This window comes from Lepus europaeus, chromosome 10 (genome assembly GCF_033115175.1).
Source record: "Lepus europaeus isolate LE1 chromosome 10, mLepTim1.pri, whole genome shotgun sequence".
NCBI lineage: Eukaryota > Metazoa > Chordata > Mammalia > Lagomorpha > Leporidae > Lepus > Lepus europaeus.
This window is the reverse complement of record NC_084836.1, coordinates 104,536,199-104,561,919: the sequence shown is the minus strand read 5'-3', so window position 1 is coordinate 104,561,919 and position 25,721 is coordinate 104,536,199. Positions and strand designations below refer to the sequence as shown.

At 54.3% G+C, this 25,721-nt stretch overlaps 1 protein-coding gene across 3 annotated transcripts; it reads right to left on the bottom strand.

Moving 5' to 3' along the window:
* Positions 1-320: 320 nt before the first annotated feature.
* On the bottom strand, positions 321-24,836 carry MANBAL (mannosidase beta like). 3 transcript variants are annotated; one of them, XM_062204176.1, is made up of 3 exons: positions 24,785-24,836; positions 15,295-15,503; positions 321-2,775 (listed from the first exon to the last, which is right to left on the bottom strand). In XM_062204176.1, exons 2-3 carry the CDS (start codon positions 15,442-15,444, stop codon positions 2,668-2,670), a joined length of 258 nt encoding a protein of 85 aa, XP_062060160.1. In that variant the 5' UTR covers positions 15,445-15,503; positions 24,785-24,836; the 3' UTR covers positions 321-2,667. The 3 variants fall into 3 exon arrangements, with proteins under 3 accessions (XP_062060160.1, XP_062060161.1, XP_062060159.1); XM_062204177.1 differs by having other exon boundaries at positions 15,295-15,500; positions 24,785-24,809; XM_062204175.1 differs by lacking the exon at positions 24,785-24,836 and adding an exon at positions 24,457-24,585.
* Positions 24,837-25,721: the final 885 nt, after the last annotated feature.

Sequence of the window (25,721 nt, the reverse complement as noted above, 5' to 3'; positions counted from 1 at the left end):
GATGGAGCTCCTGGCTCCTGGCTTCAGCCTGGCCCAGCCCTGGCTGCTGTGGATCCCATGGCTGCGCTTCAATAAAGTGGAAATAAGTAAGTCAGACTCACCGAGGCAGAAAGTAGAATGGGGTAGGCGGGTTTGGCCGGGTGGGAGAGGGGAGGTGTTGACCGAGGGGCAGCAAGCTTCAGCTATGTAGGGTGAGTGGTGCTGGATGAGGGACGGACAGCAGGGCCCCTACAGGGAACAGGAGGGTACCTGGAATTTGCTAAGAGGCAGATAAGCTAAGCGTCCGCATCACACCCACACAAAAGGCAACCATGCGAGATGAGGGGCATTTTAATCAGCTTGATGCTGGCGGTTATTCCACAATGCAGACATGTATCGCATCCCCAAGCTGCATCCCTCAGATACATACACATTTTTTAGGAAAGGGTCACAAACAGGGCAGGCTTGGGCTGCTGGTGGGATCAGGACTTTGCTCCGAGATGAGACGCGCGTTGGGTGTGCATGAGGGGCAAGGCGGACGCTGTCTGCAGCTGAGCAGAGGGGCCCAGGGTCGCTGGGAGGCGCCAGCACAGGGCCGCCCCCCTACCTGGTGCCACGTCACTCCTGTGTGTCGTTAGAACGTCCGCAGCACAGACAGTGTTAGAACTGGTGGGCCTTCCCCAGTGTGCACGCGCTTCAGCACACCCACTGAGGGCCGAAGACAGCAGGAAGAGGAAGAGGAAGAGGAGGAGGAGGAAGGTCGCATCTGCCAGGGCGCCCTCCTCTGCTGCCCCCGGGCTCTCCAGACACCGGGACGTCCTGGGAGCCCACAGTGCTGCCGCCACAACCTACCCGGGGCACTGTAAAACGAAGGTGGGGGGAGGGGCGCAGCGTCTGCCCTGCCTTCTGAGGGCTGTCGCCCGGCACAACCTTTCAGGGGACAACTCAGGGGAGGTGGGCATCGCGGGCTAGCTCTGCGCCTGGGACAGGAGCTGTTTCTCCCCAGCAGCTGGCCCCCAGACTCTCCCAGCACAACTGCCGCTGGCCCATCAGGACTCGGCTCGGTCACCTCTGCTCTGCCAGGACCCACCCGAGACAGAGCTGTGTCCCTGCGCCAGGGTGGCACTCCCCACCACAAACCCACTCACGTCGGGCCCCACACCAGGCCGGGGCACCCCGGGCTTGCAGGAAGGTTCGTCATGCCGACATCCTCACTGCCCAGCACGGAGCCTGGCACCCGAGACTCAGGGCAGGGTTGTGAAGAGCCACTCCACAGAGGTCCCTCCCGTGCCCACGTGCCCGGGAACGGGCCGTTGCGTGGCCAGAAGCTGCAGTCCCTGGGTATCGTCTCCTGAGCCCTTGGAGGATCCTGCCACGCCCCTCTGCAGCCCAGCACTGGGCTTGCCGTCACTGAGCATCTGTTAGATCCCAAGGAAACGGCCTTGGACTTGGGCACAAGCACCAGCTCTGGCATCAAGTAGTCTGAGTGCCAGTGTCCTGTCTCCCACGCGGAGATGACGGTCGCTCAGCCCTCGAGCTCCGTGCCAGGCCTCGAAACTCCTGTCTGGGGGAGTGTGTGGCAAACAACCTGCAGGCTGCTCTGGCACCAGAGGCTGGGGCTTTTCCTGGACGCCGACTCAGGGCCCGCGGCCAGCCCCACCCAGGACCACGCGAGGCTTTCCACTGATTTGCACTGGGTTTTTCACAAGCCACTCTGAGGACCAGCAGTGTCTGCCCAGGCCACAGGAACCTGCAGAGTGACTGCGGCTGGACCCAGTGGGAACCCTAACACACCCACGGACGTCCCGAGTGTCTCCAGTGACCAGCCGTGGGCTGGACCCCTCCTGACACCTGTTCCAGCTCCCACAGTCCCCTTCTCCGGGGGGCCAGCCTCGCCCTCCCCCGAGCCACCCCTTTCCCTCCACAGCAGATGGCACACAGGCAGGGTCAACATGCACAGTTTATTGGCCTTTCCTCGCTGGCCAGGGAATGACAGATGGGGTCAAAGGTAAAGGCACACCCGATGTGTTACGACGGGCTGACACGCCAGGCTGGTCTGAACTGACAGGCCTGTTTCAGAGCCTCAGGAAGCGTGTGCCCAAGACAGAAGCACTCGTTCAGCCAAATCCCTTCCACCTGCTGGAGCAGAACCAGGCACTGCCCTGGTCCAGGCGGCTGCTGGCTCCCATACCAGGCATCTCTCGGCCCGGGCTGCCGCAGCTGGTGAGATCACGAATGGTGCCAGGCCTTGGCGCCTCGATGTAAACACGCAAGCGTGGCCGGCTCTGTCCACACAGACAGGCAAAGTGACTGATCAGCAGGAGGTCTGTGGCACAGACACTGGGAGAGGACTGTCGTCAGCATGAGATAATGACCCCAAACCACAAGCGGTGACCACAGGCAGCCGGGACGGGCAAGTAAGAAAACATAACCATGGGAGTCGACGGCACCTCTAACAACCTCCTAGGACAGTCTGCTCAAGGGTCTTGCAGGCCTCTTGACTCGACGTGGTCCCAGAGCACAGGGACCAGAAGTGGTGTCTGCCAGGGGCCCCGGGGACCAGCGGACTGTCTAGACCTCTGTGCTTAGAGCGCGTCGCGGCCACCTCAGCCCCTGAGCCCGGGACGGAGACGGGGAACAGGATGTGGCTTCCCGGGAGAGCAGCCGGCCTGGTCCTAGCCTCCTGCTCTAGCGCTTCTTCTTGGTCTCCTTCTTGGGCCTCTTGCTTGCAGAAGGCACCACGGTCTTGGGCCTCCTCGACACCTCCACGTTCCTGGGTTCCGCGGGCTCCTCCTCCTGCGTGGTGAGAAGAGGAGACCGTGCTTAGAGGAAGAAGCCCGACAGCAGCCACCTGAGCTCAAGCTGAGGCCTGCACAGAAACACCAGGGACGGGGGCGGGCCACACGGACGTGGGGCTGCCTGGGGTCTCACGGGCCTGGCGGATCCAGGGCCCCATGACTTTCCAGCCGAGCAACCTGTGTGCTGCTCACTTCTCCTTCTCCACCTTGGTCCACTCACCTGTGAAATAGACGGGCTGAAGTGAGGAGGCAAAATCGCACGCAAAGCACCCAGGAGCTGGCGGCCGCGCCCAGCAGCTCGGGGGTCACTTGGGCCAGGGCCGGGGCAGAATGGCGGATGGGGAGCTGGCCGAGGCTCTCCTGCCGGCCGCCACGCTCCTCCTCCCAGCCAGGCCACAGAAGGCCAGGGCTGGGGGAGAGGGCAGCTGGCAGGTGGGCAGGCACCACCTGTGTTCTGCGGAGCCTGGCAGAGCCAGCCTCAGGGTATAACTCTGGCCTCTCTCTGTTTCGTCGATTTCAACATTGTGATTTGTTCTTTGTAAAATTTGGTTGAAACCAAGGCTTTGCTGCTTTAACCAAAAAGGTTTCAAAGTCTCAGATCCAGCCCTGACCTTCACTGTGCTGATAAAGAAGGTGGACTCCAGGGAGGGACACGGCCTGTCCTGGCCCCTCAGGCTCATGTCACAGAAGGATCTGGAACAGACTCAGTCCGTGCCTGTCCAGACCTCTCCTCCTCTGGGTGGTAACCCGCAGTGTGCTGCAGCCAGGAGGGACAGGCCACAACGCACTGAGGCCAACCACAGGGGTCCGAGCGGCCAAGAGTGCACGCACAGAAACTTGCTGGGCCTGTCTAGGGCTCTGGATGGAGCCCCTCTGCAGAGCTCAAAGCTGGGCACCTCCTCCACTTTCAGTGGGGTCCAGTTCAGCAGCGGTGGGGACACCCAGCTGCTGACCCAGTGCTTCCCCCTCCACAGACCCCCCTCCCAGCATCCCACGCTTTCTGGCACCTCCCAGACCTGCCCTCCATCAAGCTGTCAGAGACTGGGACTGGCATGTTGCACTGCCATGGACCATGTGCAGCCCCACCCCCACAAGCGAAGCAACCAGTCCCAGTGACCCTACCGTTTCCAGGCTCCCCACCATCCAGGGGGCACACCAAGCCCCATGGATCTGACCTCCTCTACGTCTCGACTCGACCCCCCTCTCTGGTATCCAAGTCCCCTGCCGCCTCTGCCCCATCCCTAAGGTACCACCACAGGAATTCTGCTACAGCACAGATGTGACCGCTGCCCCCGTCTTAGACTGCCACTGGCTCCCCGTCACCCTCAGTCTCATGGCCCACACCTGGGATGACACAGAGGAGGCCACCTCTCCAGCTACATCTGGGCTCTTCTCCATCCCCACTGGTCAGGCCCCAGGACCGCCCTGGTCCCTTCAATCAAGAGGCACCTCCTCTTTCCATGGCCTGGCACGTCTGCTTCTGACCCAGCTCCCTGCTAATGCATCCTGGGAGGCAGCAGAGGATGACTCCATTGCTCGGGCTCCTGCCACCAACACAGCAGACCCAGACTGAGTTCCTGGCTTCTGGCTTTGACCTGGCCCCGTCCTGCCTGTTGTAAGCACTTGGGGAGTGAACCAGCAGACAGAAGACATCTCTCAACTTCTGTCATTCTTCCAAGTAGATAAAAAATAAACTGAAAAAAAAAAATATTTTAAAGAGAAAGACAGGACCGGTGTTGGGGGCAGAGTGGGCTAAGCTGCTGGCCTGCAATGCCAGGCTGAGTACCAGTTCGAGTCCCAGCTCCTGATCCAGCTCCCTGCTGATGCACCTGGGAAAGCAGCAGCAGACGGTCCAAGTACTTGGGCCCTGCCACCACGTGAAAGACCCAGATGGAGTTCCAGGCTCCTGGCTTCAGCCGGGACCAGCCCCAGTCATTGTAGCCATTTGGGCAGTGAACCAGGGGATGGAAGATCCGTCACTCTGCCTTTCAAATAAATACTGAGTATGTTAAAAAGGAAGCTGAAGCCGCTCTTCCTCTGTGGCCCAGAGGACACAGGCAGATCTGAATCACAACATAGACTCCCCGAAGCATGGCCAAGCGCAGCCACCAATAACACCGGTCACCGCGGCAGTCACTGACAGGCACTATTACAACCTGCCAGGCCCTGTGCTACCTGCTCTGGACCTGTCTTCTTTGAGCCTCACAAAGCGTCACAAACAGCCTCATCTCAAAAACAAGGAACAGAGACTCCAGGTGGACATGTCATTTGCCTAAGGTCTCAGCAGCAGAGCCAAGAATGAACTTACCCTTTCGGATTTTTAAAAGTTATTTACTTAATTTGGAAGGCAGAGTGACAAAGAGAGAAAGAGAGACAGAACTATTCCATCCACTGGTTCACTCCTCAAATGCCTGTGACAACAGCTAGGCCAGGATGGAGCCAGGCGCCAGGAACTCCATGCGGATCTTCCACGTGGGTAGCAGGAACCCAAGGGCTTCGGGCCATCACCACTGCCTTCCAGGCACGTAGGCAGGAAGCTGGATTAGAACGGAGTAGCTGGGACCACCAGACACTCCAGTGGCTCAACCCGCTCTGCCACAACAGCGGCCCCACGCCTCTCGACGGTCATGGGTCCAGGTTCCGCCAGGTTTCCTGGGGACCTCCGGACTACGGATGCCTTGAATCTCAGTGAACTCTGAAATCTGCTCTCTGCTGAGCAGCCCCCACAAACACAGGGTGACCCTGGAAAGACAAACAGCTTACTCTTGGTTCTGTCAGCCCCGGGTCACCCGGAGCCCCCTTGTTTGTGACTAACGCTCCTGCAGGAGTCAGGAAGGTGGGTTGTGCTCCAGAACCACGCTGGGTTTTTCACGGCCGAAAGCAGCTCGCTGTGGGTGTGCGTACAGATCACAGCTGTCGAGTCATGTGAAGGCATTACCCGGCTCCTCCTCACTCCAGACCTCCTCCTCTCCTCCCCGCCCGTCGGCACCCACCCAGTCACCTGAGCCAGAATTCTCCCTCCTCCACTGCTTCAGAGCCCCACAGCTGCTCTTTCCTGCCCACTCTGCTCTCCGAGGAGCTCGGCTCCACCGGTGCCCTCCAGACACCCTTCTCTGCCCTGGCTCTGACCCCGGGCTCCTGCCCGCCCCGTCTCGCATCCCTCCATTCTCAGCATCCTGCATGCTGTTTTCAGTCCATTCTCCTGACACAATGACAGCCACAGTTCTGATCACGTCTCTTTACTGCTTTAAAAGCCCTGCTGGCCGGCGCCGTGGCTCAACAGGCTAATCCTCCACCTGCGGCACTGGCACACCGGGTTCTAGTCCCGGTTGGGGCGCCGGATTCTATCCCGGTTGCCCCTCTTCCAGGCCAGCTCTCTGCTATGGCCTGGGAAGGCAGTGGAGGATGGCCCAAGTGCTTGGGCCCTGCACCCGCATGGGAGACCAGGAGCACCTGGCTCCTGGCTTCGGATCAGTGAGATGCACTGGCCGCAGCGGCCATTGGAGGGTGAACCAATGGCAAAAAGGAAGACCTTCCTCTCTGTCTCTCTCTCACTATCCACTCTGCCTGTCCAAAAAAAAAAAGAAGAAGAAGAGAGAGAAAAAAAAGCCCTGCTGGTTCTTCCCAGTATGAGTAAGTTGCGAGAGACTTGGGCAGCCCCAGGGCCATTCCATTTCAGCCTTGGCCCCAGCTCCTTGCATGCACTCCCCTGCTCCCCAATACAGCCCGCTCTGTCACTCTGTTCCCACAGACGCTGCTGCCTTTCAAACTCCGTTTCAGCTCTCTGCACGACCCATTGGTGCCGCCTGTGGGTCCCAGGCCAGGCACAGTGGGGAGAGAACGAGCGCGCAGGCTCAGCGAGCAGATGTGCGCCACACAGGTGCTGCTGACCTCGGGTCCCTGAGCCTGGGCCACCCTGATGAACCAGCCGCCGCGAGCCACCTTTTACTGGCAGGGAAACTGAAGCAGAGACTGCACAAATGGCCCACGGCAGCCCAGCTGCCACCTTCCCGCAGGCTGTGGGGAAGCAAAGATGGCTGTCACCCATGAGCGCTGGATCCCAGGGTCCCAGCCACAGAGCCTGTGGCTCCACACTCTTAGCTGTGAGGGAGGACCCTGAACGGAAGGCCGACTTTTCGTTTCTCCTCTAGTTTTGCTGCTGGAACAAGCCAGGCAGAAGGCTGCCCACAGACCCCACACCACACCTGGGCACACCGCACAGCCCCAGGGGCAAGTCGCAGCTTTCCCAGCCGTCACTTGACACAGTGAAGACCACCCTCGCGCAGGGGCTCCCTGGCTGCAGAGGCGTCCTCTGCGGAAATGGGCCCAGCTACAGCCGCCTCCCGGGCCTGAAGTCGCTGCCCGAATCACGTTCCAGTGACCGGCTCTGCTCCACCAAGCACCACAGGGGCCTTGCAGCAGAGACAGCGTGCTGAGTCCTGTGACTTCCACGACACGGTCCCCGTGGACTCAGCTGTGTCGTCAGGGCCCCGCTGTCCTCCTACACGGACAGAAACCACTTTTCCTTGAGAAGGGTCTGGAGGGAGAAAGCCACCCTCACAAGACTGAGGCGGGGTCACCTGCCCCGCCATGTCCCTCCTGCCTGGTCCCTGGCTGGGGGGGGACAGAGGAAACCTGGCAGGGATGGAACCAGCACCGGCATTGAGAGACTTGAGGACCAGCTAAAATGGGGAGTGCGAGAGGCCAGCGAGGAGCCAGGCCGCGCCTGGCAGGAGAGCTGCGATTAGACAAGACGGCCCCAGAGCACCTTCCAGACACGACCCAGAGCCACCCATAGGCCCTGCCCCGGCTGCTCTGCGGCTCCCTCTGTGTGCAGCTGTCGCCCACCCCTGCGAGCAAGGACACACCGCAAACCAGGGGCTGTGGAGAGCAGGTTGTCACCATCGCCCTGCCCCCACAGAGCCATCTTGCAGGAATGGGTCATTATGTGGAAAAACTACTGGCCAACCCCACCACAAGCCCCTCTCAAGCCTGACAACTACAGAGCAGGGGTGGGTGCTTGCCTAGCGGGTAAGACACGCACCCCCACACTGGAGCACCCAGGTCCAACTCCAGCTCCCTCCTCAGTCCAGCTTCCAGAGGGTGCAGACCTCCCTCGGTGATGGCACAAGTAGTTGTGCTCCTGCCCCCAGCGTGGGAGACCTGGATTCCCGGATTCCCGCTTCAGCCTGGCCCAGCCCTGGCCGTGGCAAACACTGGAGGAGGGAAGCAGCTAATGGGAGCTTGCTAATTCTCTGCCTCTCAAGTAAAACACCACAAACCAGAGCGAACGGCAGGGCTGTCTTTGTGAGCTGAGCCGTGCTTGCCTGAGTTACTCCTTCACTCACGGCAGCCCTCACTGGCAGCCAGCAGCTTGGTTTCACGTCAAGGCCCCTGTGCCAAACTCCCAGTAGGGTCCTGCCCTTCCAGGCAGTGTGGCACTGTCCACGGGCAGGCGGCATCCTCCTCGGGGCTCCAAACACTGCTGGGCTTTCTGGCTGACGGAGAAGCCCGTGTGGACATCCTGTGTGGAAAGCCACCCTTGCACCACTGACCTTCTGGTAAGTTCTCCCGACAGCCTCACAAGGCTGGCCATCTGCTGTCTCTACCCAGCACCCCCTTCCTAGGGGCCCTGAACTTCCCTCAAGCCACGGGACTCTGGGGGACTCTCAAGATGGCCACAGGCTCGATGCAGCCTGGCCGGAATGGCACCCACGCCCCCTTCCCACCTCAAGCAGAGGCCTTCCGTGAGCTTGGGAAGGGGAACACAGGTAGAGCAGTGGCTGCTCCCCCTGCCAAGTCCTGAGTGAGGAGGATGCCACCGGGACTGCCGCAGCCTCCTCCCCCGCCAGTCACACAGCGAGAGCCCAAGAAGGAAGCAGCACCGCCAGGGAAGCCGGGAGCTGGACAGACAGGGCCCTGAAGCCCTCGACTGCAGCTCTACCTTGAAATTCCAGTTCCAAGGGCCAACGCCGTCCCCTCTGGGGAAGTTGCTGCAGCTGTTTCCGAAACTTCAACAGGAAATGCAACCAGGACAGCGAGTGGGAAGAAGGCACCTGCCTTCTAGGAGCCGGCAGCCGGCTGCCGAGATACGACAGAAACTCCGGAAGAGAGTACGACAGTCAACAAGGAACTACCAGGACAGTGGAGGATGGGCTGCCAAGGGAACTTTTGCTACGTGAGCTGCGGAATTGAAGGCCAGCCACCTGCTGGCGGTGACCAGGATCAGAGTTCTGTGCAGTCCCTGCTCCGATCTGGCAGGCTCCCGGGAAGCAGAACGCGCGCCTGAGACACCAGCATCGGCTCCGTGTACATTCAGAGCCTCACAGAAGCCTGCACCTCTGTGGGAACCCCGGCGGGTGCGGAGGCCCCCTGCGAAGGAGAGCAGCCCGAGGGGGGCGCGGTACTGGCACGTGGGCACCCGCCTCCTGTCTCTGTGGGGACTGGGTTCCCACGCGCACTCCCCTGGACCACTCGGTGGCTTTCGAGGGGCCACACTCTCTTGCCCACTGCTCTACCCTTCTCCTGGGAGAGTGAGAGGAATGCAGCCTCCAAGCTTTGGCTGCCCAGTGCTCCGAGGCCTGTGGGAACAGAGCTTCCGCCACCCTGGACCTTCCTACAGTCACTCCCAGGACCTGACCCTCCTCTCACACTAGCCTTGGCTGCCCCAAGCTGAGTCAGCTGCGGCTCCTTCCCTGGGGATTTTGGGACCGGGACCAAGTAGGACAGCAGCCTCTCTCATGGGACGCTGCAGCTGAGAGCTACACACTCGGGGAGCTGTCAGTGGCCACGTCTCCTCTCATCATGGGGACTGTGAGCAGTGAGGGGAGAGGGCCACGAGGAAGGCAAGGCCATGCAGAGGGGCAGGCAAGGGCGTCCCTGCTCCCACCCCTTCCAAGGGCCTGGCTGCACCCCTGCCCGTGGGTTCCGGGACAGCACCCACACCCTCTCAGACTCTATGTTGCGTGGAAACCACTGCAGTCAGGTTGGCACGCCCCGCGTCAGGCCTTCCCTTGAAAGGTCTGTAAGTGTTCTCGGGGGTCGGAGTTTGAAGTAACAACGCTGTGCTGATGAAACAGCCCCCAGGTCTCCTCCCCCAACTCCTCCTGAGCGCTCCTGTCCCACTTGCTACCTTTCAAAGTGAACACATCTGAAGTGCACGTCTCCTGTGCCCCCTTGAAAGTGGCTTCTGGGAAAGTGTCCAGGAGCTGCATACTAAAATCACCTGGGCACTTTAACAAACTATGGGTCCAAGGCTTCAGAGAACAACCGAATCAGAATCTGAGGGTACAGCCCAAGCCTTGCAAAGTCCCCAGCCAGTTCCACCGTGAAGCCAGGAGGCAGCCACGGACAGGCAACTGCACCCCCACTCCCTAGGCCCTGCCCCCAGCAAACACTCAGACCAAGTTTTCCCTCTAGAGCCTAGCAGGAGCCCCAGAACCCTTTTCACTCCAGCCGCCGCATACCGGACTGGGCGCACCTGTCATCCTGTGATAGAAAGCAGCGGTGTGCAAATCTACTCTCTCACAGTTGAGAACCTGGCCTGCAAGAAAATGCTGGGTTACGTGAGGCCCGGCTCAATCAGACGAGCAAATGTTTCTTTTCTCGGGCCTCAGTGTAATGAGGTGTCAATGAGAAACCTTCTCCTTGGGCTCGGGATTCTGGAGGCCTGGGTTCTGATGGCGTGAACCGGCTCTGGACCAGGAATGGGGCGAGAGAAGAGCAGGAGGCATTTGTGTGTGTGCCTTTCCTTTCCCTGATCACCCCCAGAAGAGCTTTCAGATCATCTGCAAAGTTCTGAAGTCATAAACTAGTGGCAAAAATTGGCTCATTGCAACAACAGGAAAGACATTCTTTTGCTTTTCAAAGGCTTTCCCATCAGCTGGAGCCAAAAATACTATCTTCTGACCCAAAAAACCACGGTAAACCTTGTTTCACTGGTCCTGCCCCAAGCAAAAGGGCAAGGGAGCATGACTGCTCCCAGGGTCTGCTCACCTCTGCCCCAACGCCACCTCCTGCCACCCTGCGCTCCCAGCTACCTCCCTACGGTCCTCAGGCTGGCGGTCCCGACTCCCCACAGGCTGCCTCCCTCCCTAACATCTCCTTGTCCCCAAATTAAAGCCCATTCCTTGCCCACCCCCAACCCCAAATCCCAAATTCCAGGCCTCCATGCAGCATGCTGCGGGCCCACATAGCTCTTCATTCACTTCACGCCCTCCTCCCCACTTAGTTCAGAGCAGGGGGTGTGAGGGAAAGCTGGCCCCCAGGAGGAAGCTGGCGCCGGAACCCAGTGTAACTGGGGCCTTGGCCGCCCTGGTATAGCCACACAAATTGCATTAACAATGTATCTGTTGCTACTGAGTCACTGGAAAGCTTAAAAAAGAAAGGCAGAACACTGAGCTTCAGTTCCGAAGACAATTCACTTGCAAGAGCCCCATTCCCTCAACTGCAAGATGAATTAAAATGAGATGGGATGTATGATATTTATATTTTAAAAGATGAGGCTGTTATCCCGAACTAACCTCTCAATGCAGGGGGTGGGGGGCAGGGAAGCACATTTTTGAGCCCTTTTTGTCAAGTGCCTGCCCCAGATAATCTGTGCCACAAAAACTTCATGGAGAACAGCGAAGGCCGCCTTTTCTCAGGCTCGCTGCTCTGACCCAGGCCTCGGAGAGTCAAGAACACAAGAGGTGAGCAGCTTCCCAGGGCTCCACGCGGCCACACACCTCTGACCACATCTCAGTCGATACAACCGCCACATTCATCACCACCTTCCCTTGGGACGCTTAGTGGACTTCATCAGCGGCCAGCGACAATGGAAGTGTTTGTTATTTATAACACCCAATAGCAGGCACGTCTGAGAGGCGAGCGTCCTTGAGCACAGAGGGTACGTTTTTGAAGTGTGATACAACCTTGGGTAGAAGAACTCCAATCGAGACCGCCTTCTCACAATACCAGAATAAGTGACGAGCAGAACTCCCTGCAGCAGGCGCCTGGCCGTGCTCAGAGGCTCCCGCTCCTCACTGAGGAGCCCTTGCCAGCTGCTCCTTCTCCCCTCCTGTCCCCTGAACCCTGCAGAGCCTCAGGCCCTACCCTCTGTCCTCTTCTCATCTGGCCCCATTCTCTCCCTACCATGGGTTCAGTAACATCTGACTCACTCCCAAAGGCTGCCCAGCACTCAGCCCAGCTTCTCCACCTACTGTAGACCTATCAAGCCACCTGCTTCCTTTTTTTAAAGTTTTGTTTTTCTTGGCCGGCGCCGTGGCTTAACAGGCTAATCCTCCGCCTTGTGGTGCCGGCACTCTGGGTTCTAGTCCCGGTTGGGGCGCCGGATTCTATCCCGGTTGCCCCTCTTCCAGGCCAGCTCTCTGCTATGGCCCGGGAGTGCAGTGGAGGATGGCCCAAGTCCTTGGGCCCTGCACCCGCATGGGAGACCAGGAGAAGCACCTGGCTCCTGGCTTCGGATCAGCGAGATGCGCCGGCCGCAGCGGCCATTGGAGGGTGAACCAACGGCAAAAAGGAAGACCTTTCTCTCTGTCTCTCTCTCTCACTCGCTATCCACTCTGCCTGTCAAAAAAATAAAAAAAAGACACCTGTTTAAAACTGAACTTGGGGGCAGGCGTTGCAGCATACAGGGTTAAGCCGCCATCTAGGAAGCCTGCATATCATACAGGAATGCCTTGGATGGAGTCGCACCTCCATTTCCAATCCAGTTTATTGCTAATGCACACCCTGGGAGGCAGCAAATGCTGGCTCAAGTGCCTGGGTCCCTGCCACTCACATGAGAGACCCAGATAGAGTTCCTGGATCCCAGCTTAAGCATGGTTCAGCTTCAGCTTTGTGGCCATTTGGGGAGTGAACCAGAGGATGGGAGGTATCTCTTTCTGTCACTTTGCCTTTCAAATAAATAAAATAAACTTTAAAAAAATAAATACAACTGAACTCACTACAGGTGTTCGGCACAGCTTGAAATGCCTGCAACCCATATCTTAGCGCCTGGGTTTGAGTCCTGGCTCCACTTCCAAATCCAGCTTCCTACTAATGAGCACCCTGGGAGGCAGCAAGGGATAGCTCCAGCACTTGGCTCTCTGCCACTCACATGGGAAACCCAGACTGAGTTCCGGGCTGCTGGTTTTGGCCTCTCTCTCTCTCAGTCTGTCTCTCTTTCAAATACATAAAACTGAACTTGTCATGTTTCTTCCTCAACCTAACCCTATGCTTGCTCCTTTTCCAAGTGCCCCATTGCCATCTGTCAATCCCCATCACCTTCCTGGCTACACCAACTCCAGGTCATTGTGATCTTTAAGACATGGATCTCCAGAATATACTGTATATCGTTAAGAAAAGAAAGATGCAATTCTGTTTAGCAGTATTCTGCCTCTTATGCATCAAAGGGGGCTAGGAATACAAATGTATACACAGCATACATATACATACGTGTTTATGTTTTCAAAAAGAAACAAACCAGTGCTGTGAAGACGCTGCCTGCAGTGCCGGCATCCCATATGGGTGCCAGTTCGAGTCCCAGATGCTCAGAAAAAGTTCCTGGCCTCTGGCTTCAGCCTGGCACAGCCCCAACCATTGTAGCCATTTGGGGAGTGAATCAGTGGATCTCTTTCTCTTTCTCTCTCTCTCCCCCCCTCCCTTCCTCTCTCTGTTACAATAATTGGGAAACAAGCTTTCAAACATAAGATAAAAATATAAAAGGTATCAGTATAAAATCAAATAAATTGGGTGGCTTGTGGCATAAGCCACCATAAGATGCCAGTTCAAGTCCCAGCTGCTCCACTTCCAATCCAGCTCCATGCTAATATTCCTGGGAAGGCAGCAGAAGATGGCCCAAGTATCTGGGCCCCTGACACCCACATGGAGGACCCAGATGAAGCTCCTGGCTTCAGCCTGTCCCAGCCCTGACCACTGCAGCCATTTGGGAAGTGAACCAGCAGATAAAAGATTTCTGTCTCTCCTTCTCTCTCTGTAACTCTGCCCTTCAAATAAAATAAATAAATCTTTTTAAAAAATAAGTAAAAACATTATAATCTTAAATTTGAAATACCAGAACAAACTCACTACTTTTCTTTTTATTTGAAATGCAGAGTAACAGAGAGAGAGATTGAGAGAGAGCAAGGGATCTTCTATTCACTGGTGCTGGCAGTGTGCACTCCCCCAAATGACCACAACAGTGGGGGCTGTGCCAGGCCAAAGCCAGGAGCCTGGAACTCCATTCGGGTCTCGTGTGCGGATGGCAGGGGCACAAACACTTGGGTCATCTTCTACTGTCTTCCCGAGTGGATCAGCTGGGAGCTGGGCCAGAAGCAGAACAGCCAGGACTCTAACAGGTGCTCTCCTACGGGATGCTGGCATCACTAGCTGCAGCTTAACCCACTGCACCACAACTCTGGCCCCACAACTTTTTTTCTTTTCTTTTTAAGATGTATTTATTTGAAAGGCAGAGTTGTTATAGAGAGGCAGAGGGAGAGAGATCTTCCATCTGTTGGTTCACTCCCCGAATGGCCACAACAGCTGAAGTTAGGCTGATCCAAAGCTGGGAGCCAGGTGCTTCTTCTGGATCTCCCATGTGAGTGCAGAAGCCCAGGCACTCAGACCATCTTCTACTGCTTTCTCAGGCCATAGCAAAGAGCTGGATCAGAAGTGGAGCACCCAGGTCTCTAACCAGTGCCCACATGGGATGCCGGCACTGTGGGCGGCAGCTTTACCTGGTACACCACAGCACTGGTCCCACTTTTTGTTTCCTTAAAAAAATATTTAGGAGCGGGTATTGTGGCGCAGCAGATTAAGCTACCACTTATGATGCCAGTACTCCATAAAAGACTGCCAAGGGCTGGTTTGAGTCCCGCTGCTCCACTTCTGATTTATCTCCCTGCTAATAAGCCTGGGAAGGCAACAGAAGATGGCCCCACCGCATGTGCCCTTGTCACCCATGTAGGAGAAAAGGAAGAAGCTCCTGGCTCCTGGCTTTGGCCTGGCCCAGCTCCAGCCATTGTGGCCATTTGGGGAGCGAACCAATAGGTGAAAGATCTCTTTCTGTTACTCTGCCTTTCAAATAAATAAGTAAGTCTTAAAAACAAAAAACAAAAACAAGACCACAACACTGTCTCCCCTGGGCAGCAGGGAGCAGACAGCACCGCCCCTGCCTAGGTGAGATCAGGTGCTGTGCTTAGTGTCCACCCTCACTGTACCATGCACTTCTCAGAGGATAATTCTGAATGTATTGACATCTGCCCTCCCCTCAAGGTCTAGAAACCCCTTGAAGGTGAATACTCCATCCTTCGGCAGTTCTAACATGTGGTAGGCACTAAATAAAAACCTTCATAACCGATCCATGAACCAGTAAAGTATCAGTCGCACGGTTCAGTCCACCAGGTGAGAATTCAGGCCCAGGAAATCACAAAAGCCCGGCCCAGGCCCTGCAGATCTCGGTTGCGGCAGAATCTACTGTTAACCCCCAGAACCCAGCTGGGCATTCAGAGGAGCCAAGGGCCACGGGAGGACTCACCGCCTCTGAGGACTTGGGAATGGGTACAATGATGGCCAGCACACAGATGAGCTGGAAGATGGCCCCCAGGAAGAGTCCGTAGCGCAGCAGGTTCTCCAGGAAAGTGGGCTCAGGCACTTCAGGAGGTGAGAAGTCAAGGTCAGAGGCCATGGTCCAAGCAGCTTGCCACTTGAGGTCTTCTCTGACCCACCAGCCTCCACTGCCAACTTCTAAATGCAAAGGGGAAATGTCATATTTCTACAACCGACTTAAATCATCTTGTTCATACAAATGCACCCAGGGCCAAGCAGCCACGTGGAACGTTGACAATTCTTCCACCTAAGCAGAGGACACACAGAGAGCCACTGAACCATTCTTTCAACTTTTTTCTATGCTTTAAATTTTCCAAATATAAAGACAATAGGTAAATGCAAAAGGAAATACTTCAACAAAAATCTCAAAACTATATACATTTACTGAAGGCCTGTTGTTTTGCACGTTTGATTTATTTCCTTATCTAGTCACTCTTTCAGCAAATTATTAAATGTCAAGCACTGAAGAGTGAGCAAAACAGACCAATCTTTGCATTCCTGGGGACTACAAGCACAGACCAGACAATGAATACACCAAACCATGCCAGGCGGTGATACTGTTTAGGAAAAAAATCTTAAGTAGCGGAGCCGGTGTTGTGGCACAGCAGGTTAAACCACTGCCTACGATGCTTCCCACATGAGCTGCTCCACTTCTGATCCAGCTCTCTGCTAATGGCCTGGGAAAGCAACAGAAGATGGCCCAAGTCCTTGGGCCCCTGCACCCACATGGGAGACCCTGATAAAGCTCCTGGCTTCAGTATGGCCCAGACCTGGCAATGAACCAGCAGATGGAAGACCTCTCTCTCTGCCTCTGCCTCTCTGTAACTCTGCTTTCAAATAAATAAATAAATCCTTAAAAAAACAAACAAACAAACAAAAAAAACAAAACAGCCATGTGGTGGTGGGATGCAGGTACTGTGGCACAGTGGGTTAAGCTGCTGCTTGTGATGCCGGCAGCCCATGTGAGCATGCCAATCTGAGTCCTGGCTACTCTGCTTCTGATACAGTTCCCTGCTAATATGCTTGGGAAGACAGCAGAAGATGACCCAAGTTCTTGGGCCCCTGCCACCCATGTGAGAGACCAGCATGGAGTTCCTGGCTTCAGCCTGGCCCAAATCTAGCTGTTGTAGCCACTTGGGGAATGAAAGGGCAAATGGAGGATCTCTCTGTTTCTCTCCCTTTTCAAATAAATATAGGAGATACCTCTATGACATTGGACTTGGCAATGACTTTTTGGCTATGATATCAGAAGTACAAAAACAACAACAACAAAAATAAATTGGACTTGACATCAAAATTAAAAACTTTTGTATACACATATACCAGGACATTATCCAAGAGAGTGAAGACAACCTAGAGAATGGAAGCAGGTATTTGTAAATCATATATCTGCTAAGGGCCAAGTATTCAAAATATATAAAGAACTTCTATAATGTAATAATACAAAAAACTGAAAAATGGGTAGAGAAGTTGAATAGGTACTTCTCAAAAAAATATCCACAAATGGACAATAAGCACATGAAAAAATGCTCATGACCACTGGTCTGAGGCAATGCATCTGAAAACCACACAGACATCACTTCACGCCTATTAGGACGATCACGACTGAAAACAACAAAGGAAAATAACAAGTGGTGGTGAGGACACGGAGAAATTAGAACTTCTATGCCCTGCTAGCGCAAATGTGAAATGATGCAACTTGTGGGAAAGTCTGATGACCCCTCAAAAAGTTAAAAACAGAATTATCCTGAGCTCTAGCCATTCTGCTCCTACCTAGGAAAGAACTGAAAGCAAGGACTGAGAAACCATTGTGCACAGTACCAGTTTTCATCACAGTCAAAAGACAGAAACAGCCAAGAGTCCAGCAGATGAACAAAATGTGGTGCGTATACACGTATACATGAGATCACCACTCAGCCGCTGCAGGAAGGAAATTCGGACACGCCACAACATGGCTGAATGCGGAAGCCTTATGGAATGTGAATAAATGTAAGTGAACCAGACATATGAGCACCAATACTGTACGGTGCCACTCATGTGAGGCATCTAAAAGAGGTAAACTTACAGAAGTAGGACAGAGGGGCAGCTGTGGCACAGCAGAGTAAGCCCCACTTGGGACACCCATGTCCTGTATCAGAGTCCCCGGCATGGAGGCCTGCCTCTACTTCCCATCCAGCTTCTGCTGATGCATCTGGGAGGCAGCAGATGGTGGCCACCATAAGAGCTCCTGCCACCCACAAAGGAGACCCGGATGGAGCTCCTGGCTCCGGCCTGGCTGCTGTGTACATCTGGGAGCCAAACAATGGACGGAAGATCTCCCTCTCTCTATCACCTTGCCTTTCAAAGAAATAAAACTCAAAGTAAAAAAGCCAAAAAAAAAAAAAAAAAAAAATTTAACAGGGCCTAAGGGGGAAGAGAGCTGGGAGTTATTTTTTAATGACACAGAGTTTAATTTAGGAATCTAAAGAAGTCTGGAACTGGACAGTGCTGATGGCTCATAAGTAATACTATTTTACACTTAAAAATGGCTACAACGGTCAATCTTACGTTATATACTTTTAACACAACAAAATAATTTCACTGTTTCTTTTCATTTTTTTTTTTTTCCTTATGATTTCACTGGCTCATTTCCCAAAAGGCCTCAATGGCCAGGGCTAGTCCACACCAAAGCCAGGAGCATGGAACTCTAGCCAGGTCTCCCATATGGGTGCAGGGGCCCAAGCACTTGGGTCATCTGCTGTTTCCTCAGGCACAAAGAAGAGAACTGGATGGGAAGTAGAGAAGCCAGGACTCAAACGGGTGCTCAGTTATGGAATGCCAGCGTCACAGGCAGCAGCTTAGCCCACTGTGCCACAATACAGCCCCTCTTTTCGCTTTATTATTATTTTCTAAAGACTTTTTATTTATTTGAAAGGCAGAATTAGAAAGAAAAGCCAAACAGAGAGATCTTCCAACCATTGATTCACTCCCCAAATGGCTGGAATGATCAGGCCTGGGCAGGCCGAAGCCAGGAGCCAGAAGCTTCTTCCTGGTCTCCCATATGCGTGCAGGGGCCCAATCACTTGGGCCATCTTCCGTTACTTTCCCAGGTGCATGAGCAGGGAGCTGGATCAGAACTGAAGCAGCCAGGACTCAAACAAGCACCCATAAGGGATGCTGGTGCTGCAGGCTGTGGCCCTAACCCACTGCACCACAGCACCAGCCCCATCTTTTTGCTTTTTAGGTGTGGCTATCAGAATCTTCAGAATCACACACCTGGCCTGGAGTGCACATCTGGGGGTCGTCTGGCAGGAGAGGCCATCCTGAAGACCTTCCTCTACCTCGGCTCTGTGGCTTCACACAGAGCCTGGCAACGTGTTCCCAAATAAACACAGGCTTCCAAGGAAACAGAGAGGGACTTCCACACTGTGTGCTGCTTCCTTTTCACCCTGGGCCAGCAGGATGGCCACGCTTTGCTTTATTATAACTGTCTGCTTTGCAAACGGTCTGCGAAGCCTGGAGCCCAGATCTCTCACAATTTTCAGAGCTGGCAGATCCTCATCCTCCCAGGATGGAGTTGACTTCTGGAAAGAAGCCAACACCATCTGGTTCCAAGCCTGGTGAATCAGGTGGGGCAGCCAGTTCAGGAATGCCATTTTTGGTCAAATACAAGGTACGACTCCAGGCGGACTGTTTGGAGTGGCTCATAAACTGGCCCTGGAGTGAATTCCAAGGCAGCTGTAGGAACATGCTCAGGGGAGCAATGCACGCACCGCACAGGGCAACCCCTGTGCGTACCAAGGGGGATGAAAGTGTCTCATTTCTTTAGCTACACCTCATCAAGTCAAGTGTCCTTGGCCCCACGCTTTATGCTTAAGACTGTAACAAGCCTGCTGGGCTTATCGTACTCAGATGCACTCCTGCTGCCAACAGCAATGCCTAGAATACTCCGAGTGCTACAAGAGAAAGCCAGGCCAGGAGGCAGGAGGCAGGAGGCAGCGAGCACAGAGCCGACTCCACCACCACTCAGCTGCTCTCGGGGCTAATCTCTTGACCTCGCACACTGGATGTTCTCAGCAGCCAAGCAACAACAACAACATCTATTCACAGCTGTAACACACTCAAGTTTTTTCTTTTAATGGCAATTAGGCAATCTATAACACCAGTCATCAAAGCAATTAGAGCCTTTGATTGAATCAGTTACTTCCTAGAATTGATAGTAAGGAAACAATTCAAAAGTAAAAGCTTCTGGGTACAAAGAAGTTCATGGCAGTGCTATTCATAATATTGGAAAAACAGGAAGCAACTACAGTGTCCAACAATAAGCAAGCAGTTAACCCTGCAACAGTACGTACGCCACAGCAGAATCCCCTTCACTAAATGGCAATGTAATCGGTACACCTACATTGTGCTATCAGGTCAGCAGCAAGCCTCTGCAGAATTACATTAATTTTAAAAAGTAAACAGCCATATAAATACTGTGATTACAACCATGTATAAACTGATTTCATTGGCTAATAGTTAAAAGAGGCCATAAGAAAATATCAGTAGCCGGCACCGCGGCTCACTTGGCTAATCCTCCGCCTGCGGTGCCGGCACACGGGGTTCTAGTCCCGGTCGGGGCGCCGGATTCTGTCCTGGTTGTTCCTCTTCCAGGCCAGCTCTCTGCTGTGGCCCGGGAGTGCAGTAGAGGATGGCCCAGGTCCTTGGGCCCTGCACCCGCATGGGAGACCAGGAGGAAGCACCTGGCTCCTGGCTTCGATCGGTGCAGCACGCTGGCCGTAGCAGCCATTAGGGGAGTGTCTCTCTCACTGTCTAACTCTGCCTGTCAAAAAAAAAAAAAAAAGAAAAGAAAATATCAGTAGGGGGGGCCAGCGCTGTGGCGCAGCGGGTTAACGCCCTGGTCCAAAGCACTGGCATCCCATATGGGCGTCAGTTTGAGACCCAGCTGCTCCACTTCCACTCCAGCTCTCTGCTATGGCCTGGGAAAGCAATGGAAGATGGCCCAAGTCCTGGGGACCCTACACCCACATGGGAGACCTGAAAAAAGCTCCTGGCTCCTGGCTTCAGACCAGCGCAGCTCTGGCCATTACAGCCAGTTGGGGAGTGAACCAGCGGATGGAAGACTTCTCTCTCTCTCTCTCTCTGCCTCTCCTCTCTCTGTGTAACTCTGACTTTCAAATAAATAAATAAAATCTTTAAAAAAAAAAATCAGTAGGGGCAGACATTCTAGTGCAACGCCAGTTCATGTCCCAGCTGCTCTACTTCCAATCCAGTTCCCTGATAATGGCCTGGGAAAAGCAGTGGAAGATGGCCCGAGTGCCTGGGGCCATGACACCCACATGGGAGACCGGGATGAAGCTCCTGGCTCCATGCTTCAGCCTGGCCCAGCCCAGGCCATTGCGGCCATCTGGGAAGGGAACCAGTGGATGGAAGATCTCTCTTTGTGTCTCCCTTTCTCTGTAATTCTGCCTTTCAAATGAATAAATAAATCTTTATTTTAAAAAAAGATTTATTTTACTTATTATTCAGAGTTACAGAGAGACAGGGAGAGAGAGAGATCTTCTATCCTCTGGTTCCCTCCCCAGATGGCCACAATGGCCAAGGCTGTGTCAGGCCGAAGCCAGAAGCCCAGAGATTCTTCTGGGTCTCCCACGTCAGTGCGGGGGCCCAAGCACTTGGGCCATCTTCCATTGCTTTCCCAGGCGCATTAGCAGGAAACTGGAACAGAAGTGGAACAGCCAGGACTCCAACCGTCACCCATATGGGATGCCAATGCCACAAACGGTAGCTTTACCCTCTACTCTACAGTGCTAGCTCCAAAATAAATTTTTTAAAACATTTATTTACTTATTTGAAAGGCAGGGTTACAGAGAGGCAGAGGCAGAGGCAGAGAGAAAAGTCTTCCATCTTCTGATTCACTCCCCCAAATGGCTGCAATGGCCAGAGCCAGGCTGATCCAAAGCCAGGAGGCAGGAGCTTCTTCCAGGTCTCCTATGTGGGTGCAGGGGCCCAAGGACTTGGGTCATCTTCCACTGCTTTCCCAGGACATAGCAGGAAGCTGGATTAGAAATGGAGCAGCCAGGACTTGAACCGGCTCCCATATGGGATGCCGGCACTGCAGGCTCGGCTTTCCCCACCATGCCACAGCACTGGCCCTCCCAAAATAAATATTAAAAAAAGAAGAAAATATCAACAGCTTGTTCGACCAGTGCCTATGGTGCCATTATCTCATACAGGCACTGGTTCAAGTCCCGGCTGCTCCACTTCTGATCCAGCTCCCTGCTAATGCGCCAGGGAAAGCAGCAGGGAATGGCCCAAGTACTTGGGCCCCTGCACCCACAGGGGAGACCTGGAAGAAGCTCCTAGCTCCTGGCTTCAGTTTGGCCCCGCTCCAGCCATTATGGCCATTTGAGATTAATCTCTCTCTCTCTCTCTCTCTCTCTCTCTCTCTCTCTGCTTTTCCTTCTCTGTAACTCTGAAATTCAAATATACTTATTCACATTTCTCTATAACCAAGTGCGTGAGCCCCTGTAACCTGCATAGGATCAGCCCAGCTCCAGCCGTTGAAGCCATCTGGGTAGTGACCCAGTGGATGGAAGACCTACCTCCCTACCTCCCTCTCTCTCTCTGTCTCTGCATAACTCTTTCAAAAAAATAAATAAATCTTTAAAAAATAAATAAATCTTTAAAAACAAAACCAAAAAGAAAAAGAAAAAAAAAAACAGAATAAAGCACACACTACAGCTAACAGTAACTTAACAATACTGGTTTGTTCATTGTGATAAACATACCATACCAATGTAAGGTGTTAATAACAAGGGAACTCAGGTGTGGGGTAAGAGAATTCACTGCAGTATCTTCACAATGACTTTTTTTTAAAAAAAGATTTATTTATTTATTTGAAAGTCAGAGTTACAGAGAAGGAGGGGCAGAGAGAGAGAGGTCTTCCATCTGCTGGTTCACTCCCCAGATGGCCGCAATGGCCAGAGCTGCACCGATCTAAAGCCAGGAGCCAGGAGCTTTTTCATGGTCTCCCAGGAAGATGCAGGGGCCCAAGCATTTAGGCTACCTTCTACTACTTTCCCAGGCCATAGAAGAGAGCTGGATCGGAAATGGAGCAGCTGGGTCTTGAGCTAACGCCCATACAGGATGCCGGCACTGCAGGTAGCAGCTTTACCCACTGTGAAACAGTGCCGGCCCCTAAAGTTCAATGTAGAGGCAGCATTCAGCCTTGTGGTTAACATATCACATCCCATATCAGAATACGTGGGTTTGATGCCCAGCTCCAGCTCCTGACTCCAGCTTCCCGCCAAAGCAGACCCTAGGAGGCAGTGGTGATGGCTCCTAGGCCATCTCCTAGGAGTGATACGTGAAAGCCACCCACGTGGGAGACCGGGATCGTGTTCCCAGCGCCTGGATCAGCCCTGGTTAGCTGCATGCATCCGGGGAGTGCACCAGAAGACCCAGCCTCTCCAGGAACTGGTAATATTTTCAGTCCAAACCTATTCCTCCATCTGTGTAGCTGTCCTTCACTTGCATAAATGGTTTGGTGCCACTAGTTCCAGGGGATCCCTTGCTGAAGTCTTTGGACAGGCTCGGTGCTTTCTGGTTGCACCCACAAGCTCAATGCCGTTTTCACCTTCACTAAGCACATGACACTCACTGTGTGGTAACTTTTGGGATTTGAGGGGTGGCAGTGCAACTGGCACCGGTCTCCTTTTCCTTCTTCACATTCTCCCAGACAGAAGATTCGTTCCTACCGTAGATCTTAGCAACCTCAGCATTCGGCTTTTCTCCTTTCCTGATGAAGTTGAAAACCCTCGCCTTTCCACTTACAGGAAGCACTTTTCGGCTCCCCCCCCCCTTTTTTAACTTTTATTTAGTAAATATAAATTTCCAAAGTACAGTTTATGGATTACAATGGCTTCCTCCCCCCCATAACTTCCCTCCCACTCGCACCCCTCCCATCTCCCACTCCCTCTCCCATCCCATTCACATCAAGATTCATTTTCAATTATCTTTATATACAGAAGATCAATTTAGTATATATTAAGTAAAGATTTCATCAGTTTGCAACCACACAGAACATAAAGTGTAAAATACTGTTTCAGTACTAGTTATAGCATTACTTCACATTGGACAACACATTAAAGACAGAGATCCCACATGAGGAGTAAGTGCACAGTGACTCCTGTTGTTGACTTAACAATTTGACACTCTTGTTTATGGCGTCAGTAATCTCCCTAGGCTCTAGTCATGAGTTGTCAAGGCTATGGAAGCCTTTTGAGTTCGCCGACTTCAATCTTATTCAGACAGGGTCATAGTCAAAGTGGAAGTTCTCTCCTCCCTTCAGAGAAAGGTACCTCCTTCTTTGATGGCCCCGTTCTTTCCACTGGGATCTCACTCGCAGAGATCTTTCATTTAGGTTTTTTTTTTTGCCAAAGTGTCTTGGCTTTCCATGCCTACAATACTCTCATGGGCTCTTCAGCCAGATCCGAATGCCTTAAGGGCTGATTCTGAGGCCAGAGTGCTGTTTAGGACATCTGCCATTCTATGAGTCTGCTGTGTATCCCGCTTCCCATGTTGGATCATTCTTTCCCTTTTTCATTCTATCAGTTAGTATTAGCAGACACCAAGTCGGCTCCCTTTTTGGCACATGGGTTGCTAGCATCGCTGCTCCCGCGCTTGGGGCCATTACTAAGTAAACTGCAGGTCAGCTGAGCGGAAGCGCTGCGACACTGGGACAGGTACTCTCACAACCAAGCAACCCGCTGATCTCGCTGGAAACCGGGATGCATAACGTCCCGGGCAGGACTGCAGGAGGCTTCCTCACTCTACTCAGAACGGAGTCCAGTGTAAGACTCACTATTCTGGAACGGCCCATGCTAGGCTGCGCTGGCGCTGTGGGCTGCAGCACCGCGGATGCGGGGGAGGACTACCGTATGCACTGCTTAAAGAGGACACTTCCACCCCACACACGCACGGTCCGCCCACGGAGGGCTTCACGGCCACCATCTCACATCGAGCCCCCGTGCCTGCTCGAGGGAGGAGGCCCAGACGAAACGTCGACTCGGGCCCCGCTCAGGGTTCGAACCCCGGCCAGCCTGACCTGGGGCTCAAGCTCCTCCTACCGCTCCACCCGTGCGAGGAAAGTCCGGGACACGGCCGAGAGGAGCGCCGGCTTCTGGCCCGGGCTCTGCTTTAAGGGGCTGAGCTTCCCTGGAACTCAAATCCCCCAACTGCAAGTAACTTTCCACCACCCGCGCCGCCGGAAGTGAATCCCGCCGCCCGCCGAGCGACGCCCAGCACGGCTGAGCAGCGCCGCCGGGGGCTACAGGCCGCCGCGCCCGAGTCCTCCCCGGTTCCAGGTGCCGCCGCACCCCCAACCCCGCCCCGGCCGCAAAGAACCTGTCCCGCGGCCGCCCTGCGGCACTCACCTCCAGCGCCACCAAGCCGCTACCCCGGAAGCAGTTTCCCCAAGACCCGCCCCTAGCCCCGGAAGTGACGCGCCCTGAGGCGCTCAGCTCCGCCCCCGTCGGTTGGTGTGCGGCGTGCTTGGCTGCTAAGCGTTTAGGGAGCCTTTGTGATTCTCCAGGCCCTGCGTCCACTTGAGCACGTTTGTAGAAGCCGTAATGCTACGCCTGGCCCTGGCGTGGGAGCCTACAATGGCAGAGAGAAGACAAACGATACAAATCGTTAGCTGCCTCCGGGGAGACCTGTGGGAGCGGGGACAGACGAGAACAATTCGGCGAACGTGTCTCGGACAAGCGGAAGGCGAAGGGACAGTTCTGTGGCAGGCGATCGGGTCAGGACTGGGCTCTGCGGCGCAGTGGGCAGCCGGCCTCGCCGCCACTTGGTCCCCTCCGGCGCGGGACAGGGCCGACCCGCATAGTGGGCGGGATACTGCGCCCATCACCGACCGTGAGTCTAAGCCCTAACTCAGTGCAGCAATAGCAAACATTGCACTGAAAGTTTCGGTTGGGGTGGCCTCAGAGCACAAAATAACCCCCAAGTCATTTCAACCTGGACCCAGCCGCAGTAATAGGAGCATTCACTGATCGTTAGGTCATAAAAGACATGGCAACTGCCTCTTTGCTTTTTCTCGACGATTCATGGGAAAACGGCTTTGTGAGGACAGCGGCAGGTGTGTGGAGTGGCTCACGTGGGCCTTAACCGCGTCGCTGCCATCAGCCAACTCCAGGTCTCCAGCCAAGCGGCCCTGGCCAAAATCTGGAATAAAACCTCATGAGAACCCTTGAGTCAGAAACACCCAGAAAAGTCACAGAAATTACAGACAGTAAGATGTCACGGTTGTGAGCTCCTAATTTTAGGAGGATGTGTTGTGTAGCGTAGGTAAGGAATTCGCAGGATAGA

Coding starts and splice junctions, on each gene's coding strand:
- MANBAL (XM_062204176.1), bottom strand. CDS start 15,444: ATGGCCTCTGACCTTGACTTCTCACCTCCTGAAGTGCCTGAGCCCACT. Junction 2,776..15,294: donor TTCCCAAGTCCTCAGAGGCG/GTGAGTCCTCCC, acceptor CTCACCACGCAG/GAGGAGGAGCCCGCGGAACC.